At 38.1% G+C, this 21,546-nt stretch overlaps 2 protein-coding genes and 1 pseudogene across 3 annotated transcripts; 2 read left to right on the top strand and 1 right to left on the bottom strand.

Moving 5' to 3' along the window:
* Nucleotides 1-157: 157 nt before the first annotated feature.
* Nucleotides 158-6,766, top strand: LOC123506101 (protein lethal(2)denticleless-like). The gene is made up of 8 exons (XM_045257967.1): nt 158-258; nt 796-1,050; nt 1,730-1,921; nt 2,205-2,309; nt 2,473-2,599; nt 2,757-2,962; nt 3,745-3,947; nt 5,023-6,766. The coding sequence occupies exons 1-8, from the start codon at nt 159-161 to the stop codon at nt 6,139-6,141; spliced, it is 2,307 nt and encodes a 768-aa protein (XP_045113902.1). The 5' UTR covers nt 158; the 3' UTR covers nt 6,142-6,766.
* On the bottom strand, nt 6,290-18,487 carry LOC123506102 (vacuolar protein sorting-associated protein 26C-like). 2 transcript variants are annotated; one of them, XM_045257969.1, is made up of 8 exons: nt 18,242-18,487; nt 17,506-17,650; nt 16,921-17,154; nt 16,431-16,589; nt 12,908-13,004; nt 11,532-11,657; nt 11,072-11,199; nt 6,290-9,521 (listed from the first exon to the last, which is right to left on the bottom strand). In XM_045257969.1, exons 1-7 carry the CDS (start codon nt 18,295-18,297, stop codon nt 11,117-11,119), a joined length of 900 nt encoding a protein of 299 aa, XP_045113904.1. In that variant the 5' UTR covers nt 18,298-18,487; the 3' UTR covers nt 6,290-9,521; nt 11,072-11,116. The 2 variants fall into 2 exon arrangements, with proteins under 2 accessions (XP_045113904.1, XP_045113903.1); XM_045257968.1 differs by lacking the exon at nt 6,290-9,521 and adding an exon at nt 10,235-10,571.
* Nucleotides 18,488-18,911: 424 nt separating this feature from the next.
* LOC123506309 overlaps nt 18,912-21,546 on the top strand; it is a 45,462-nt pseudogene continuing 42,827 nt past the window's right edge.

The raw sequence follows: 21,546 nt of genomic DNA on the forward strand, positions 1-21,546 counted from the left end.
TATCTCTCACACATTTGTCTTTCTGTGTACAAACTTATTTTTTATAATTGTTATTTATTCAGATATTTTTTTTGAATGATTTCCTTGCATTTTTTCTTTAAAAAGTCATAATATCAAAATAATTACCGGATTTGTGAACGTTGTTTTTCCCGCGAAGTATGCGTTTGTTTACCTCCGGTGGTCCTTGGCCGAAGATGCATTACAGATCCAAGAATCATGTTATTAAGGAACTGTTTTCTGAAAACATAAATGGTCGTTGTAAGTATTAATGTTTTGTGATGTGTATGAGTTAATTTTTAGCAGTTGTGTTGGGCTCAGACAATGAAGAAAGGAGAATGACATACCAGACTTCATTTGGGTGAGAGAAGAGGCAGGAACTCATTTATTCTTCATATAAAAAACAAAATAATATGACATTATTCTTATTATTATTAATTTCCAGTGAGTACTTCAAATGTACCTTTATTCTTCAATATGGAACGTGAAACATTGAAATTTCCACACCTTTGTCGTGTATTGTCCATGTAACACAGCAACTCTAGACTTCTTATCTTATCACCAAAGTCATAGCTACCCAATAGTAGGCAGAATTACTTTAAGTAGACTAACGTAACAAAACAATATACCTCAGCTTGTTAACTTAATCTTACAGCAGCTGTGTAGACAGCAAAATATTTTTCTTAACTTCATATAGCTTTGTGTTAATTGCTTTCTGCATTCACATATATTAGTAATTTTATATAATTATAGTTGCCATGTGTTTTTCACATAATATATTCATTCATGAATTTTCAGATCCTGGACAAGCTAAGCAGGCTTGCAAGAGTTTGTTTGCGTGGAACTTCAAATGTTACCAGGATGATAAGTATGGTGCTATTGCATGTGATTCTGACGAAAACCAGGAATCTCAGGCACTGACAGAGCCACCAATATATGCATGCAAGTTTGGGGAAGGCCCTGACTATGGCCACATCCTGGTGATTGCCAATGAAGATGGACAGATTGGCCTGAGGGATACTCGCAGGGTTGGTGATGTAGCTCCTGTCAAAGGTAAATACTATTATACTCAAACTTTTACATTATTTTATATTCTGAGGTCAATGATTCCTCAAGTTGTTGTTTTCGTCTTTGTTGGATACCCGAACTTTCTGTTTAACATGCATCAATATTTTAGTATGTAACACTGCATGCTGCCGTATTTCCCATGTGTCATAAGAGGCAATATAAAGGGACAGAGTGAGTGTGCATGGACAACTTCCTTTATAACAAATGGAAGGACAAGGTACTGAAGAGGGCAAGGGAAGTGGTTTTGCTTCCCAGCCCTAAAGATTGCTGAATGTGTATGATTATGGTATGAATGTGTGAAAGAATGAGAAGAAAGGGAAAATGTTAATGAGTGGAAGCGTGACATACTATCTCTCAATGATGGGAAATTTAGAGGTAGAGGTGAACAGCAGGTTTGAAGTGTGACTGGGAAGGTGTCAGGTGCACAGAGGGAGAGCAAGGGAGAGAGTAACCAACTGCTGAATAAGAGTCTTTTTTATATGTAAGAGGAAAAGTTTGTCCTGGGGCAACAAAAGGTATTAAACAAAAGGCCTGCTTAGATTCCATTTTATGAGCAGATCTAAGAGAACATTGTGTGATGGGATAGAAGTAAGAGGGACTAGAGAAGGCACTGATGGACTCTGTGGTAATGTGTAATGCATAACCTTATCTTCATGTTTCTCAGGTCATCAGATCCATAAGAATGCCATACTAGATGTCTGCTGGGTCCCAGGCTCAGCAGAATTAGTTTCCGTCTCTGGTGACTTACGTGCAATGCTGCTAACAGTGGAAGAAGATGGCTGCCTCACCACTGCACACACCTTCCTTGGCCACACTCGCTCTATCAAGACTGTCAGTGTGAATCGCAAGGACCCATGTGAGTTGATCCTTACTTTAAGTCTTCACCTGAAGTGATTTTTGCCTAGTGTTCTACTATTAAATGGATGCTAATACATGTTTATAAATCTTGCCAGCATTTGGTTAGTGATTAAGCTATATCTTTCAGTTGCCATTTTATCAATGTTACTTTGAGGGTGATTTCACTGAGCACTGCATATTCTTATTTTGCCAATTGAAAGATGTAATGAATTGTAATGCTAGGGGGTTTTATGAGTATGTATAATAGTAAGAATAATCAGTAATTGGATTCCTGTCAACAGGTATGATAGCAACAGGAGCACGTGATGGCAACATCATTATATGGGACAGACGGTGCCGGCCACACCACCGAGCAGATGAGATAGCTCCAGCCCATCATAGTTTGAGTATGTTCACTTAAGTTGTAATTCCAGTTCAGCTTTTTAATGGTTATGAAAAGTGAATATACTTTACAAAGCCTCAGTTTTGCAGCACATAACAAGAAAATAAGAATAAACTTTACATTCCTGGCTGGTCATAAGGTTCGTCTTCCTTCTCTTATTCCCTCAGTTCCCAAGACTGGTGTATCCCCAAGCATTCGCAAGTCAGCTTCTTCCAAGACAGTCACCAGCAACAGTGTAACCTCTGTCCTCTTCCAGCAACAACACATACTCATCTCCTCAGGCTCCTCAGATGGGTGAGTGCATGTTCTGAACTGTTTTTTGAGAAGTATGTATATTTCTCATATTTGTGTTGAGCTACTACATAAAATTTGTGTTTTCAACTGTGCTATTACTTCACGTATTGTAATTAGTAGCAGTGATAAATTGTAACCTTGATTTCTATTTCCACAGCCTGATTAAGCTTTGGGACCTTCGCAAGACACATGGGGGCATTCGCCGGGAGCCTCAGTGCCACAGCCTGCTGGAGCACACCGGCACCTCCTCCCACCGGGGCTTCACCTCACTGTCCCTCTCACCTCAGGAGGACATTCTTTATGCCTCCTGCATGGACAACACCATTTATGCCTACCACCTGGCCAAGCCCACTCCTAAGCCAGGTGTGTTTTGTAGTAATGTACGCTATTGTAATTTACTTTTCTTAATTCTCTCTCTCTCTCTCTCTCTCTCTCTCTCTCTCTCTCTCTCTCTCTCTCTCTCTCTCTCTCTCTCTCTCTCTCTCTCTCTCTCTCTCTCTCTCTCCAAGAACAACTAAAATCCTTGTGCAGTGAGACTTGTAGTGAAGGAGATCAGAAGAGCAGTTAGTTTGAAAGTAGTCATAGAAGATAACAAAGTATGCAATATTGTAGCAAGATACTAAAGACAGGTTAGAGGAGAGTTTACAAGAAAATCCTCTTGCTTTTATTGTTAAAGAGAGCAATATGAGTGGAAACACCCTCATATGTGAAGCAGACTCATACATGAGCAAATAATATCCCTGTGCAGAGTTAGCAGCTGGGTAATGAGAAATAAAATGGAAAGGTTAACTTTTTAAAAGGCTATTTTACCCCAAAAAATGTGATAGTTCTAATGTAGATTATTAGACAAAGTTACATTGAGATTATTTATTGATGGTGGGGATGGAAGGTTATGTGTAATGAGTGAGACAAAATTAATAAGCTATCTACTAGGCACTGCAATATCAGCTATATTTCCTCCTTAATTTGCTTGTAGTTTTATTCTGGGCACATTGAACTTTTCCATCACACATATATCAGGATTCAGTTACTTACTGTGGAGAATAGTGTGATGCCATATTATGTCAAGAGATTGACTCACTTCATCTTCATCAAGGGGGAAAACAGTTGGTATGTGTTCTTTATGGTATTAATTTTATCCACAGTTGCTGAATATGTTGGACACCAGAGCCTGACATACTTTGTCAAGTCTTGCATCAGTCCATGTGGCTCATACCTCCTGAGTGGCTCCAGTGATAACTGTGCCTACATTTGGCTGACAGATAGACCTGGAGAGCCAATAGCAAAACTTACTGGACACAGTGCAGAGGTCACTGCCGTTGATTGGTGTCCGGTTGATGATGACAAGGTAAACTTTATGCAACTTGTTTGATTGAATTATATTTTACTCATCATTTTTCATATTATAAAGCAGTGAAAATGTATATGGAAGCTTTGTGGTGCCTGTTAAGGAAGGTTGGTTTGTCATGTATATATAGAAGTGGCAAAAGGGAAATATAAGAAACAATAAATGCTGTGGATGTGAAAAGAAAATGGTCATTTAGTTGGATGACCAAGGATTACTTTATATATATATATATATATATATATATATATATATATATATATATATATATATATATATATATATATATATATATATATATATATACCATGTGGGCTTTTCATGGGAATTTATGGGCTAAAGGGGGTACTTTTTTTTGGAGTACCTCCTATCTCAAAGCCCACCCATTAGGAAACCGTTGCCCTGAGTGAGGAAGCCCAACCTACACTCGGACCGTGGACAGGATTCGAACCCGTGCGCTTGGAGACCCCTCGGATCCCAAAGCACGCATGGTTCCACTGTACCACGGCGGCCCCAAAAGACATAATGCCATGAAACCACTGTGTATAACTAGGGTATCAGTTTATGTAAGACAGCTTCATACTTGAAGCAATTTTCCTACTTATATTTCTAATGAAAGTCGTATGGCATCATTTTCTCATGGCATCTGTCATTAGCTAGAGATGCCTGTGATGTATATCATAGGACTTCCTTCTTCCTCTTCCACTCCACACCCCTCCTCCCTATCCCATTTCCCCATGGCCATGCTTCACTTAAAGAAAGCAAATTATATGAGAGAACAGAATGGAAATAGCACAATGCTTTCATCACCCACCTCTCCCTCTGGCAATGTGCTTGGCAAGTAAAAGTTAGAAGAGATCACTATTCTCTTTGCAGGAAATATGTTGGTAAATGTACATATTATAGTAAAAAATTGAATTAGAAATAGATATATATATCATATAACAACACTATTATAAGGGTTGCCATCATGTTTCCCCTGGCTTGTAATAGGAAAACAGAAAACTTGTTAGGAAAGGAATCATTTTGTTGTTAGCAGAAGCCTGTTTGACCAAAAATTTTTTCTGTTTGTTTCCAGCTGGTGACTTGTGCTGATGACATGAAGCTCCGTATTTTTCGAAGAAAGAACGCAGATTTAGATGACTTCGATGAAAAATTAAAAATCCATGGATTATCAGAAAGATATGTGGGAAAATATCAGAAAGAAGGGTTAGTAAGTAGAGAAGATTCTCCAAAAACAAGAGAGAGAAAATGTTCTGGTTCCTTAAGTACATTACCTTCTCACCCTGTCACTCCTAGTACATCAGGGTTCAGACACTCCTATAACTTCACTCCTTCAGAAGGTCCAGGTAGTTCTACAAGTCCACAGACTTGTCCCCAAACTCCCCAGCAGTTTACACCCCAGAATTTGCAGGGAATGCGAGGCAGGGCCACCCCAAGCACACCCAAGACAAGTGAAAGAAACATGTTGCTCCAGTGGCTAGTTGGTGCCAGGACTCCGAGATCCATGGAGTCGCCCAGCACTGGAAACAGCGACTCCAAAAAGAATACCCACAAACGCAAACTGACAGATCTTATGGGTGAGGATCAGGAGAATATATCAGACAAAGAGAAACCAAAATCTCCTAACAAAGAGAAGAACAATATATTGTGTCCATCATCAATAGTGAATAATCAGACCTCTCCAGCTCGGGGGGCAGCAAAGATGCTCAAATATGGAGATGATTCTGAGGTGACCTTCTCCAATAAGAGTCCAAATGAAATGTCTGCTGACATGGCTGACAGCGTCAAACCCCTTGATGCTTCTGACAAGCTGATGAGTGGCTTCCGGAAGGCTGTGACTAATGCTTCATTCAGTGCCACAGACAACAATGGTGTCACTGGAGAGAGTTCTGAACAGATGACTCAGAGAGAGAAGCAGACTGATCAGAATTCCAGGATCAATCAGTTTGGCAAATTTTCATCACCAACTGCAAATTTGCCAAACTTTATAATTGATGGTACATCACCGCACAGTCGCCCAGAGGTAAGGATTGAGAAAAGGCAGAGCACAAACTGGTTGACTTCTATCAGCCACCAACGAAAACTAAAATTCTCTGAGACTCCTGACAAGGTGACAAAGAATTGTGTTGCCTCTAAGTCATTTAGCTCACATAAGAAATCTGTAAAAAAAACACTTAAAATTAAGTCTAAGTAGTTGTACTCAATGCATACTGTATTTACCAAAGGTTTTTATGTTAGTAATTATCTTATATAAGGTAGTCTGGTGTACTTCAGTGATACCAACAGTCCTCTTGTTGGTGTGCCACAGAAACAGAGCACCTCCATTTACAATTACACAAAAGTTCACAAAATACTTTTTATTCACAAATACTTTGTACAAGTTCATGTATTTTCTCTCTTGCAGATGTGAATATGAAACTTGATAGATTTACATTGGATCTTCAATACAAAAGTGTAGAGGAAATTGTTGGTGTTTCTCATTGCACAGGCAGAATTTCATACTGACAAATTCTGAATGTAATATGAATATGAATTTGAACATTTTAGTTTATAATATGTACTTATGCTTTCACTATTTATTTGTGTGTGTGTGTGTGTGTGTGTGTGTGTGGAGTTACTTCAGTGATTTCTATCCTTCTGGACATTGATATGTCTCTATCTTTGATGGCATTAAGTAATGGTTTACACATGAACAATAAACCTGTAGTAGTACAAGTATAAACTGATTTCCAGTATTTTCTACATAACTAGATTTCTCTTAATATCTAACAAATGAATAAAGTTTATATTACTGAGATCAAATATATCCATCAATCATGCTTGTGGTTATGTTATTGTGTTTTCCTGAGTTTCTACCATATCTGTAGAGTATAATAGTATGTTTCAGTGGTCTCGCATACTGGAAATAGTTAAGACTCCATATTGCTGGATTGTAAAATATCACAATAATATAGTATATTTTTATATAAGTCATTTGACACTGAAATAGATGACAAATATCATTAAGACCATATCTATTGCACTATTACAAAAAACAATTGCATATCATTGCTCCCAAAGACAATAGTTAGAAAAGTATCTACATATTTGAATGTCAGACTGACATGCCTCCATACTTGGAATAACCAAGGCAATCCATCTACCCACACACACATGCAAGTAGATAGATATCCCTATCTTTGTCTTTACATGTGTGGGAGAGGATGATAATCCTCACTGCCCCACATGTACAGTATTTTGTGAGGATCACTTGCACAATAGTACATCAAAACAGTCATTTGATCTCATCAATTGCTTCATTCTCTTCCTCTCATAAACCAAATGGTTGCAACAATGCTGCCTGTGAAGGCTGCACTTCAAACATTCAAAAATTCTCCATTCACCTGTATCAAGCACAACCAATTTTATTGTCCTATATACATTCTTCACAGTGTCCTTTATATATAATTTGTGTTCACCACCTAAGCTTTTTCATTAACTTTTTTATTCTGTCATCTTTACATGACCAATCCACTGTACCACTTCCACTACAGTTCATGAACTAACTCCAGCGTAACACTTGTTCTCCCTTACACTTCTTCATTTGCCACTCACTTCACACACACTGTAACAATACTCAGGCACCTCACTTTCACCATCATTACATTTATTCAAACATTAATGTAAAATTTAGAAACACCAGGAGTAAATGCTTGGTACAGAGCTCTCTTCCTCAATGTTCACTTACAATTCATAATGTATGAATCAAAATCTATGATTTTGTAGTTTACAACCTGAGCACCATACAATTAGTGCATAATGCTTCACACAAACTTTAAGGTGATAGGTTATGTATGCAATAGAAACAATTAATATACTAATAATTTTTCATCATATGATCAAGGAAATGTTAGAGGACAACTGCTCTACGTACAATACAGTACATAAAGATTACTTAAAACTGCTCGCAAAAACTAATTATACATATAGAAATTACTAACTCAGTGGAGAATTATCAATTACGTTTTCAGCTAAGGAGATATGGATGCAAACTGGTACTACACTGAGCACCACTCAACCCACTAACATTCTTCAGCAGCAGATTCTGCAGAGACATGGAAGTGAGAAGCTAAAATTAAACCCTGCTCCTGAAACGTGCGATACTTACATCACCGTGTCGCTATCTCAGCTGAAGACGCTGATCAAGAGACAGAAGTGGACAGATAGGTCGTGCAGGCTCATGTTAGTTGTGATCAGCGATGATAGTGGTTTACAGAGCAAGTGCAGACGGTGCGACAGAGTTGTTGATTCTGCTCCCTTTCCTTTTCTTCATAATCCTCGTGCTAGCCACTTATCCATCATCACGTTGAGTGAAGTATATTTCGGCCTCGTCTCTGGCATTGGATTTAATGGAGTGAAAATGCATAATGCACTGGTGACAGGTGGAAGGATAACTCTTCATTTATTCCAGAATTATTGCAACTTCCTCTACCAGGAGATGGATCCATTTTTTTTAGAGAAGATAAAGGAAACCAGAGAAGCAGTCTTCAAGTTTTACATGGAAGATCTGCAACGTGTACCGAATGAAAATGGCATCCTGGATGTGGATGTCAGCTTTGATGCCAGCTGGATGACACGTGGACACAAGTCTCACATTGGCATTGGACTTGCTGTTGAAATAAATTCAGGCCTCATCTTGGATCTGGAAGTTCTCAGTAACTTTTATCTATCATGCAAGTAAAAAACTAACAAGCAACATGATTACCGTGCAAACTTTGATGGAAAGTCAGGGGCCATGGAAACTGAAATTGCCCTACGCATCTGGTCTTGATCAACTCACTACAAGATGCACTTCACAACTTTTGTTGGTGATGGTGACTCTAGTGCCTACAGTGCCATCTGCCAGCTGAATGGAGGAAGGGGCCCATATGAAGTGCCAGTTGTAAAAGAAGAATGTGTGAATCATGTGAGCAAAAGGATGGGTGCAAGACTATGGGCATTGGACTATGGGTCTGCGACAATCACCACTGAGACTGGCAAGAAGAGAAAGAGGAGCAGTCTGGGAGGAGTGAACTTGCCAAAAGATGTCATAGATAAACTATCATCATACTATGGCAAAGCCATTAGGGACAACAAAAATGGCAGCATAAAAGAAATGCAAGGAGCAGTTTGGGCATCTTATTACCACCAGATATCCAACAACCAAGAGCATAACCATCAGTTTTGCCCAAATGGTGCTTTTACAAAAAGGCAATTGCACTGAACCTTCCAGAGAGTGCTAGAGATCATGAGAAAGAGGAGCTTTTCCTAGCTAAGCTTCCTAAGGAAAAGTTGGAATACATTAAAGCAATATACACAGATCTTGGCAACCCAAATCTCCTCAGGAGATGCCTGAAGGGTGCCACCCAAAATGCTAATGAATCTCTTCATTCTAAAGTTTGGATCAAGTGCCAGAAAATTAAGTTTTACAGCCACCTGAGGGTTAGATTTCTGGTCCAACATACAGCGCTGCAGCACAACTTTGGGTATGTCGATGGAAACGTCTTGCTTCATATCCTTGGGGCTGATGAAAGATTGCAAGAATCTCTTCAGTGGCTAGACAAGGAAAGAGAAAGGCATTCATCACCAAAGAAAAAGAACAAAGGAAGAGAGACAAAGGATGAGACATACAAGCCTGGAGGATTCTAAATAAAATCTACCTACAATGAAGAAGATGGCACCTTCTGATACCCTCACTTGTGAGTGAGTAATACTTACTTAAAAAGAGGGACCAGATGCCTTATAATTCTGAGATAAATCAACAAGGTATACACACTCACATGTGAAAATTCCATGCCAATCAAATGAATAAAAATGGCAAGATCAGGATGAAATGGAAAAATCTTTTAAGAGCCAATACTATCTCAAAGTTTTTTTTATACTACAAAAAATTTCACAAAATTGGTATTTAATCAGACCACCTTTTGTTAGGTATCAGGTAAAAATTCAATTAAAGCACAATTTTTTGTTATGGTTAGTTAGACATTTTAAATTAAAAAAAAAAAAAAAAAGGACTGGAGAATACTGTGGCAAAATTTTATTTTTTCCTTCAAAGACTAAACTGAAGATAAATAATTTACTTCCAACAAAATGTAATCTAAATTGACAGTTTCTATGTTATTTCTTTCAAAGAAAATAATTGAAAAATAAACTTGGTGAAGTAAAAGAAATGCACTTTGAATCTCCCCTAAGCTTCACCTAAATTAGATGAAATTCAGAGAATATCAAACCTTTGCACAAACAACTAACATGATAATAAGATTTCAAAGTTATTGGACATAAGTATATTTCTATTTTTAGTTTTCATGGTTGTAATAAATTATGTATTAACCTTTAATGAAACAGTCTCCTATCCGAAGCAACAAAGCTCACCCTTATGGCCCGTATACACTGCAACTTTTTTAGCCTAGAAAGAACCGCAGTCCTGAGTTACAAATGGGTGGTGAATGGCCAAACCGATTGTACAGGCAGGCGATTCCCCCTGCGCTTTCAGTCTCCTTTCAACAGGCAGAAGAGAAGTATGTACACTGCATTCATGGACGCCCCCACTGTCAACATAGCTCAAGATGTCCTCTTATGGACCACTGTGGCATCTGCTTCCATAAACTTGAGGAAAAAGAAAAATAAGGGTCATTGGTGCAAGGAATGGCTTTGCAGACAGAGTGAAAGAAGAAATAACATGGCTGATGTACACCCCCCCCTTTTACTAAGGATATGAGACTGGGTGAGCAGTGGGGTGGTCATCGCCAAAATGCCTCTAGTTGAGGGCGTCCACGCTCCATAGCCCTGCCCATTTCAGCCATGTATGGAAGTTCTGATAAAGCACTCCGGTTCTTCCCTGGCTAAAACGTTGCAGTGTATAAGGACCTCTACAAATCTTTAAGCATTGAGTCACAATGGATACAACATTACCATGAAAATATAAAAAAAAACAAAATGACTCACAGAAGAGAAGAATCATGTTTTTCTTTTAATAGTGCAAATAAAGAAATAATAAAAATGAAATGTGAATATAATTATTACTTAAATACTCTAAGGAATCTGCAATATACATTGTATAGACAATTAGAAAAGATTACTCTTACAACTGTGGAGATGTCACATACTTCCTCTGCAGTGAAGTGGCATGGTAAGGTGATGTCTCATACTCCTCAGGTACGGCTCAGCTTGATGGGAAAAGTTTCAACCACCAGGTGATCATTATCAAATATTATCACGATATTCAGTTCAAACTCTGAAATGATAATTGCATATTAAGAGTGGATGCCAGAGGCTGAACCTGTACAGTCTATCACTTATCAGACATGTTTTTTCTCAAAAAATTTTGTTATCATTAGTTATTTTTATAGACTGAAATTTTCAAAAGTGTATTCATCCCATATATATATATATATATATATATATATATATATATATATATATATATATATATATATATATATATATATATATATATATATATATATATATATATATATATATATATATATATATATATATATATATATATATATATATATATATATATATATATATATATATATATATCATGGATAAGGTATTCACCAATTTTGAAGTTAGGAGCCAAGGTGGTGGTGCAGGTGAAGAGGCGTGGGAACAACATGTACACAGGAATAGCAATGCCCCGACAAACATCACCCTCTCCAATCTGGATGTTTTGAATTTCTGATGCTGTAAGAAAAAGAAAATCTGAATGTGTTTTTTTTATTCTTATTTTTGGTCCTATAAAGAATAAAACATTTGAGGTGTTTTTGATTTCTTGTACTATAAAAAAACAAACACTTTTATATACCCTACAATACAGTGGTACTTCACCATAGGATTTTAATTAATTCCATGACGATCATTGTATATAAAAAAAATCGTATATCAAATCAATTTTTCCCATAGAAATTAATGGAAATACAATTAATTCGTTCTTGTGATAAATACAATGTTTATTGTATGCATGATATAAATCAAATATATTGCTCAAAATAACAACTTAACCCGCAAAACTTGTGACACATCGATAGTTCATCAAGCAAGGTATGGGGCAAGTCGATAGACGTTTAGGCTTTTTATGGCTATATTTTGTTTATTTTCTTCCTGTTTTCTTTGCTTGAGAGCTGGCAACACTCATCAGGAGTAAACATATGCTCTACGTCACTGTGTCACCAACAATGAATGGTAGGAGCGATCGACAGTGATTTCATTGTCTGATTCGGCCACCTCTCCCACACGCCTTACTTCTTCTATACCTTGGGTCTCTAACCATGTTACGGGGAGACAACTTTTGAATGAGAGAGAGAGAGAGAGAGAGAGAGAGAGAGAGAGAGAGAGAGAGAGAGAGAGAGAGAGAGAGAGAGAGAGAGAGAGAGAGAGAGAGAGAGAGAGAGAGAGAGAGAGAGGGGGGGGGAGGTGAGGATTCAAGGTATTTTGGTAACCATGACATCTACAGACTTCTGATTTTTGCATTGCAAAGAGGAAGAGTTGCTTGTGGGCAGAACACCATTTGTACTCACTCGTTTATTGAATTTCTAAGTGTAATCAGTATGTGAATACAGGCTATTTTGTGTGTTTCTCACCAAAAATTTACTTTTGGAGTTCACAAAACTTAATAAAAAATACACATTGCCAAGGAGCACAGACACATGCATGCACAAAGGATATACAATGATACACAACGCGGGCTGAATGTTCGGGTAGACGTGGGTAGCCGAGTGATCACTGCACCACCTACCGATGGCTAATCGTATCTTAAAAATATCGTCATATTTCAAGGCCTAAATTATATAAAAATTTTCGTAATATATAAAAAAAATTGTATGTTAGGGTGATCGTATGTCGAAGTACCACTGTATTCTTTTAAAGGCTATAGATTACCAACAGAAGAAAACGACAAAATCTATATCCTCTTCTAGCGCGACAGAAACACTAACCTTCCTTTGTGTGTCCCTCAGAGGAGCCGCAGGTCTCAACTCTAACCAGCTGGAGCTCAATGCTGCTGATACCTCGCTCACACTCACACACAGTCAGCTTTAAGAGAAAAGGATTCATTCATCCACAATGATACCAGGATACACACAACACTAGGATGAATACCATAAAATAAGCAGAGAATTTGCATTAATTCCTACATATGCACTCAAGTGTCGCAATCACAACTTACAATTACCACATAATATTCTGCTATAAAAGGAAACGACACAAAAATTCCATAGTAACTTGTGCATTTCATCAAGTAACAATTATTAGCTTTTCCTCCAAGAATCTTTTCCGCGTACTTGGTTTTAATGAACGGTTATTTCCAAGGAGCATCATATGTCTAAAACAGGGTTCTTCAAAGTACAGTTTGGGACACAAAACTAGGACAGTATATTTACTACCTAATTGTATGTTACAGGGTTCAAGCAGGGCTCATAGTGACCTGTCCCCATATCCACACTTATCTAACTTTTCCTTAAATTTGTGCACACTTTCATCACTTAATCCATTCCAGATGTCCATCATTGTATGTGGAAAACTGAATTTCTTTATGTGTGTGTAATTCACCTCAGTCGCCTGCTGGTCACTCAGCCAGTCTTCCCCATTACGGAGCGAGCTCAGAGCTCATAGACCGATTTTCGGGTAGGACTGAGACCACAACACACTCCACACACCGGGAAAGCGAGGCCACAACCCCTCAAGTTACATCCCGTACCTATTTACTGCTAGGTGAACAGGGGCTACACATTAAGAGGCTTGCCCATTTGCCTCGCCGCCGATTCGAACCCGCCCTCTCGATTGTGAGTCGAAGCGTGCTAACCACTACACTCACGTGTGTGTGTGTGTGTGTGTGTGTGTGTGTGTGTGTGTGTGTGTGTGTGTGTGTTTATTTACCTTGTATATTAAAAGGGTTTAAGCAGGCTTATAGTGACCTGTCTCCATATCTACTTTTATGCAACTTTTTCTTAAATTTATACACACTTTCTGCTGTCAAGGGGATATCACACTGGCCTATGATACGTGGAATGAGAAAAATCTGCTCCAGATAGCTGAAACTTTCCCAAGATTAGCGAAGCAAAGTTGGGACAGCTTGATATCCATTTCAGTTCTCTGTATGCTATCCCAATAAAAAATAAACATAAGATATGTAATAAAAACCTATTATTTAAACTAAAAAGCACATGCATAAACTTTTCATACTGGAACATTAAATAATATTTCATCAATCTACAAAGATGAAATCTTTATATGCCATGTTGATAGTTTGGGGTCATGGCAACCATCCCTGACTTTAAAGTTGCCATCATGCACCTCTCAGTTCTTCTCTAGCTTCTTCTTCTTCCTCTTCTTCAATAACAGGAAGTGCAAATGCAGTTCCAGCACGAAGCACAGGTTGAGGTATATGCAGCATGGTTTAGTTCTGTTTTGTTTTAATTAGGCTTGGTCTTGATTGATAGGTTGTTTGCCTAGAATATCAAAAACGTAGGCATTTTGTGGGTGACAAGTTCCTGTTAACTGGTTTCACACCAAGAACCATGACCCATGTTCTGTATATCATAGGTTAGTGTGATATCCCCTTTAAAGTCTCTTCACTCAAGCCATTTTAGATGTCCACTGTCCTATGTGGGAAAATAAACTTTTTAAGTGTTCCTCAAACATTGGCTTTTCATGATCTTGGAATGTCCTCTTGTCCGTCTATCTCCATCTTCTACCAGTAATACCAGGTCTTGCCTGTCTATCTTTACCATACTATCTTATACATTGTTATTATATCACTTTCCTCCTGTCTATCCTTCAAAGTTGGAAGTCCTATTTCCTTTAGTCTTTCTTTATAGGTAAGATCCTTCATCTCTGGCATCATCTTTGTAGCTGTTCTTTGGGTTTTCTCTAATTCCTTAATAAACTTTTGCATAAGTGGAGACCACACCACTGCTGCATATTCAAGTCAGGGTCTTATCATAGTGGTTATAATTTTTCTTTCATCTTACTGTTATCTATGAGATTAAATGCAACCCTCATATTTGTCAGTCTTATATGTTGAAGTAAATAATCCATTTATGTGTCTTTCTGGAGTCAAGGTGTCTTGTATAACCACTTCTATCTCTTCTTTCCTCTTCATTATGATCTTTTCTCCCATTTTGTATTCCCAAGTAAGTCTTCTATTATTTTTTACCATTTCCAGCACATAACATTTCTTGGTATTAAATTTCAATTTTCACTTCTGGCTCCATTCCCAGATCCCATCAATATTTCTGCAATTCTGTAGAATCCTCATTGCTCTTTATCATTCTACAGTCAACCCTTGGCTATCACGATTTCAGCTATCGCATTTTATTGCTATCGCGCACCCACGAAAAGCTGCTAAAATTTCATTATTGCGACCTCAGATGCCTGCTATCGCACACCCAGCCATGACGTCATGGGATATCTGAGCACTCATTGGCCAAAACTGCCTTCACGCCAAGATCAATTAGAATGGCTATCACATTTTCGGCTATGGCGCGGCTATTTCGGCCCCAATTGGGCGCGATAGCCGAGGGTTAAGTGTACAAAGTTTTGCATTGTCTACAAACAATTTTATGTAGCTATTCAAGCCCTCTTGTATATCATTAATATATATTTGGAACACTTGTGTGTGTTAAAATCACCATGGTCGTCTGCTGGTTACCCAGCCAGCCTTTCCCCTACGGAAAGAGCTCAGAGCTTTGGGTAGAACTGAGACCACATCACACACAACACACACGGGAAAGCGAGGCCACAACCCCTCGAGTTACATCCCGTACCTATTTACTGCTAGGTGAACAGGGGTTGCACATTAAGAGGCTTGTCCAATTGCCTCGCAACTTCCCGGAACTTGAACCTGAGCCCTCTCAAATGTGAGTCGAGCGTGCTAACCACTACACTAAGCGATGTGTGTGTGTGTGTGTGTGTGTGTGTGTGTGTGTGTGTGTGTGTGTGTGTGTGTGTGTGTGTGTGAATCATTTTGCATACTAGAGGTATAAAGATACAAGATGGATATACTGGGTTGTGATAAAAAACTACTGTACATATATAAAAATCAAACAAAGCTATAATTAAAAGAGAAAAATGTTTGAAGAACACTATACTAAACAATTCTGTCGCCATACATTTTTCATTCAGACAAAATTTTGGAAGATTTCTCAAAATTTTTATCTTTTCTTCACACCAATTACTTCTTTTATTAAATAAATTGCTATATCTCAAGCAAAGTTCTTTGCATTACAAGTTTTCTTTAAGGAAAATAAACAAAATTGTTTATAATTGGCTAATAAGTGAGGGGAGATGCAACTTCAGTATGTAGAGAAATTTTTTCATGCAAAATTAAAATATTTGGTAACTTTGGGAGGAAATGTAATTTGAATATGTAGCAAAGATAATTTTGAGACAAAGAACAGGAACAAAATTTTCATGCTTTACATCAAAAGGAATTCTTAGAATAAATACTTATATACCAACTTCTCCTGTCAAAGGTTTTGAAAGCGGGCAGTTGACAGAGTCCAGGTGGCCCCGCACCAGGAACCGAGGAATGCGTGCCCGATCCCGAACATTCTGCAGAGTCTCAGGACGAATCTCAAAGTTGACGGCTTCCATTTGATTTTTTCCTTCAGTACCAGTCTGAAAAAAGGTATGGCAAGGAATACAAAAATACATGTACTTCACATCATCCAAGGAATATATTCATTGTAAATCTGGTACAAAGTGAAGTACATATGAACATGAAAGCAAATATAATAAAAGATTCCGCTGATATCATTTAATCAAAGATACATTCCTAAATTTTCAAAGTAATAAACACTTATACTAATTGAAAGAAAGAGACATGAACAAGTTTACTGCTACCTTGGAATTAATACTTGGAGATGGGCTACCACTATAGTTTTGAATATGATAATAGCATTTTACAATGAATCACTCTCTCTCTCCAATACATATAGTATATACCCACCTTATATTCTACAATAAATTCTTGTGATTTATTGACATCCTTAGCTAGGAGGCTGCGCTTGAGATCACAGTGCAGACAGTAGTGCACAGTGATGTAGATGCCATGGTATGTTTCATAAAGTGTCTTGGAGGTAGAGCGCGGTGCAAGAGGCAACTCAAAAGGAAGCTCTGTTTGTCCTGCTGGCAATTTTCCAGATTTTGCAATCACAACAGAATGGCTGAGCAAAGGGACTGGCTGAAAGAGTAATAACAGGATTTATAGTTATCCCACAAGAGGAATTAATGGGAACAGGAAGGATGAGTCTTGTATCCAATTCAACCTTCTGCTTACTGTAACAATTAGAGAGGATGACAATACCACTTACTTTTGTCTCTATATTTTTCATTTATATATGAAATAAACCATAAGTAAAAAAATTAAGATTCTATCTACTTAACTGATAGAAAAGTAGTATTATGTGATTAGAAACAGACATTGGAGAGAAAAGGAACTAGAAAAAAAAGAAAGAAAAAAGGAATATACCAGCAAGAAAAAATCAACAGTGCCATCAAAAAGATACAATTGAATAATGTAGTATTAAGCTACCTTTGAGGAACTGACGATGGACTCGAGCAGTCCAGCACTCCTGGGTGACAGCTGGATGCTCACCATTCCATCCATGGTGAGTGTAATGCCATCATGTCTGGTGTCTGACCGACTGTCCACCACCACCACTCCACTCACTGTCTCCTATACAACACAAAAGCTTACACTGACAAACATCAAAATTGAAGTAACTGTATCCTTTATAACAAGATCTGCTCAACATACACTGGCAAAAACTTAAGAATAAAAAGATAAATAATACTGGTTTCAAAAAAAAGGTAAAAATAAAAACTACCTTAGCAAGTAATCCTTCTCTTTCTCTATGGAGAAAAATCTGTCAATGAAACACTAAAGCAATGACTCATTGGTGACAGCTAAGGTGAGTGCATATCACAACCTTCTGCCTCAGAGCAGCTTCAGTGGACAATACTACCTAGAAGTGAGAGGGATTGCTTTCCTATACTGTGGGACATGCATTTCATTATACTTAATTCATTAATTATAACAAATTTCTAAGGGAGAACATCTTTTCCTTGAGCAATGCAATAGACACTCAGTCAGTTATTAGTGTTTGTTTCACCACCTAGAGACTGATCTGAGCTTCCACCTGCCCTTCACAATGTATCGCACACCTCGGATGATGACATGCTACAACAATTCCTGGCAGGCAAAGTTAAAAGTTTTGTCTGTTGGCCTGAGACGAACTGAATATGACCATTTTGTCACTTAACCTTACCCTGGGTGGTAAATTTTGCTGGATCTGTTCAGCTGAATGTCAATTGTGATGGACATTGTAAGGCAACAATACCACACAAGTTATCACAAGAAGTTAATTCTGCAGGTGACTGAGCATCAGGAGGTGAGGGATAGAGATACACCCTCTTCTGTCAGCTGACGCCCCTTTGTATCAGTCGCTTCCTCTCCATTTCAAATACAGGTACTGTACATTATCCTTTTATAAAGAACTAATGATACTGTTGTTTCTTCTTCTTTCTGATGGGAGTTGGGATGGAAGTGTCGCTGTTGATGTTGATGGTAACAATAATCATCAGGTTGATAAAAGATAAACATATGATGAAGAAAAACAAAATTACAACATATGTTGTAATTTTGTTTTTCTTCATCATATGTTTACCTTTTATCAACCTGATGATTATTGTTACCATCATCATCAACAGCGACACTTCCATTCCAACTCTCATCAAAAATTCATATTATGAATTTGACAACAAGTACCAGTAGTTATGCCTTAAAAAAATTTTTATCCATTAGATTATCGGTGATTATTCCTTCCAAATTATGCAATAATCACTATTTATAGATGATATTAATAAACATACATGGTATAAAGCAAAGTAACTCTATAAAAGTTTTCATGGCTTTTTATCGCAAGACGTCAGTGACAGTGAGTGGTGAAAACAAGTTGAAGACATTCGTGCTGCTTTCCCTATACAGAACCGTGAATATTGATAAGTCCAGCTTGTGTCCATGCGTGATATCTGGTGTCATCTGACGGATATGGAATCCATATTATGAATATACAGTAAACCAGCACCTACTATACTGCGTGTCAGTGACGTGTGATCCGGTGCACGTTCTGTAAGGATCGAGCTACCTGCGACCACCGTCTTGATATACATATATCTGGACCGTGCCTGCGACATTAAGGCGAAATAGTTTAAGCTCCATGGATTCCGTTGAGATAATCTAATGATGGAAACAAGGAAGCTTCCTTGGATGGAAACAATGGATCTGTGAAAACCACCGCGGTGAAGAGCAGCAGGGGATCATCAATCTGAAACGTGAGTAGTAGGCTACTCGACTTGCCTAGTTAAGGATTCTTTAAAAATCAAACGTTCCTTGGGCTGTCCCTGTCTGGGAGTCTTGTTGTGTTTGGCCTCAGAGGCTAGCCTGTCACTGTGAGAACTCATGATACTGAATGCGCTGCCGCTGTCCGAGAAGGATGAAATGCAGCATGTGTGGTGAGTGACATGAGGTTCAGTGGCCTAGCTAAGGAAGGGAGGAGGGGTGAGAAGGCGCAGACGGTGCGAGCGGCCCTTCCCGGGTGGCACTTTTTTGTAGCGACACTTTTGGTCCTCACGGTTGTCAGTTTTGCGTTAGTAGGCTTGTGCGTGTTATTAACAATTAGGCTTAAGTTCATATTCTTGACACACACAGGCCTAGATGCGTCTTTATTCAATAAAAAAAAGTTATTTTGGTCCGAATATAAATGAATATATATATATATATATATATATATATATATATATATATATATATATATATATATATATATATATATATATATATATATATATATATATATATATATATATATATATATCGGACAAAATATATATATATATATATATATATATATATATATATATATATATATATATATATATATATATCGGGGGGCTAAAATACGAGTAGTAGTAGTAGTAGTAGTAGTAGGGAGGCGGTGGCGTAGTGGATAAGCGTGAGGACAGACGTCCACGCGTAGATTCGAATCCCACCACATACACTTTGAAGCTTTGCCATTTGTCGAGTGGTTTAAAGTACATACATGTCACCATGATACCCAGGTTCTAGGTGGTTACACCAAAGATGCGCTTGGGTGGTAATATGGGCCCTAATATGGGTACCACTATATATAAAATTGCGCTGAACAGCGCTTCCTACATTACTCTTCAAGTATGCCTACAGGTGCTATAGGCCATAAAGTAACAGTAGTAGTGGGTAGTAGCAGTAGTAGTAGCAGCACTACTACTACTTGTAAGGGGAAAGTCATTGTTATGAATGCCTTTCGCTGACTTTTGTCCCCTAATGCGATAGTTGGGATAGGACATCGTCTTCTCGCCTGGTAGATCTTGAACGGTAGTAGCAGTAGTTGTTGTAATAGTGGTGGTGGTAGTAATACTGATAGAAGTGGTAGTAGTAATAGTAGTAGTAGTAGTAGTAGTAGTAGTAGTAGTAAGTAACAATAATGCAAAGGAATACAAAAGAAAGCTAACAGCAACAGACCTTTCGGTCCTTTCCAGGCTGCTTGGTAACTACTTTTAACTAGCTACAGGGGAGAGAGACAGGACACCACAGAAGAGTAATGATAGTGGTGGTGACAGAGTATACGCACACACAAATAATAAGAATAATATTTTATTGTCAAGTAAAATACATGAAAGTAAAATACATGAAATTTGTTAAACGAGCTCTCAACCAAAGTAATAAAACATTTCTCACACGACATCTAGTTGCCTAATGAACATACACAGACTATCAATAAGCTATGAAAACAATCTTCGTCAGTTCTACTTGTATCTTCGATGCTGCTCATTCAACACCTCAGCAGTACTAGGTACTAATGATTTTGAGTATCTAGATATTCTATAAACTTGAAGAACTTCAAATTAAACACAATTACACATAAACCAGATATACCAAACCTCCACCAAACCTGCACACATCTTGCAAATGCTTGAAAATACTGTATATATCACTTTTAGTGTATATATAGCAGAACTGAAGATGGAACTAAACTAAATATTGTCCTGTTCTGACGCCTAATGAATATTCTATAGAAAACCAAGCACTGAAAGGAGAAAACTAAAGTAAACCTTGCCTATCATCTTAGTTTTTACCTACGCTTCCTCATCTTTCTCCTCTTCCTCCTCTTCCTTCTTCTCTTCCTCCTCTTCTCCTCCTCCTCTTCCTCCTCCTTCCCCTCCTCCTCCATTTTTCGTATTTTCTTTCTCCTCCTCATCCTATGTACACTGCAATAACAAGAACAATAACAGCAACAACAACGACAACAACAGAGGTAGGCAATGACAGGCCAAGCTCACCCCATGGTTTCCCACTTGACGCCACACACACACACACACACACACACACACACACACACACACACACACACACACCGCTTAGTGTAGTGGTTAGCACGCTCGACTCACAATCGAGAGGGCCAGGTTCGAGTCCGGAGCGGCGAGGCAAATGGGCAAGCCTCTTTATGTGTGGCCCCTGTTCACCTAGCAGTAAATA

Source organism: Portunus trituberculatus, chromosome 19 (genome assembly GCF_017591435.1).
Source record: "Portunus trituberculatus isolate SZX2019 chromosome 19, ASM1759143v1, whole genome shotgun sequence".
NCBI classification, from domain to species: Eukaryota; Metazoa; Arthropoda; class Malacostraca; order Decapoda; family Portunidae; genus Portunus; species Portunus trituberculatus.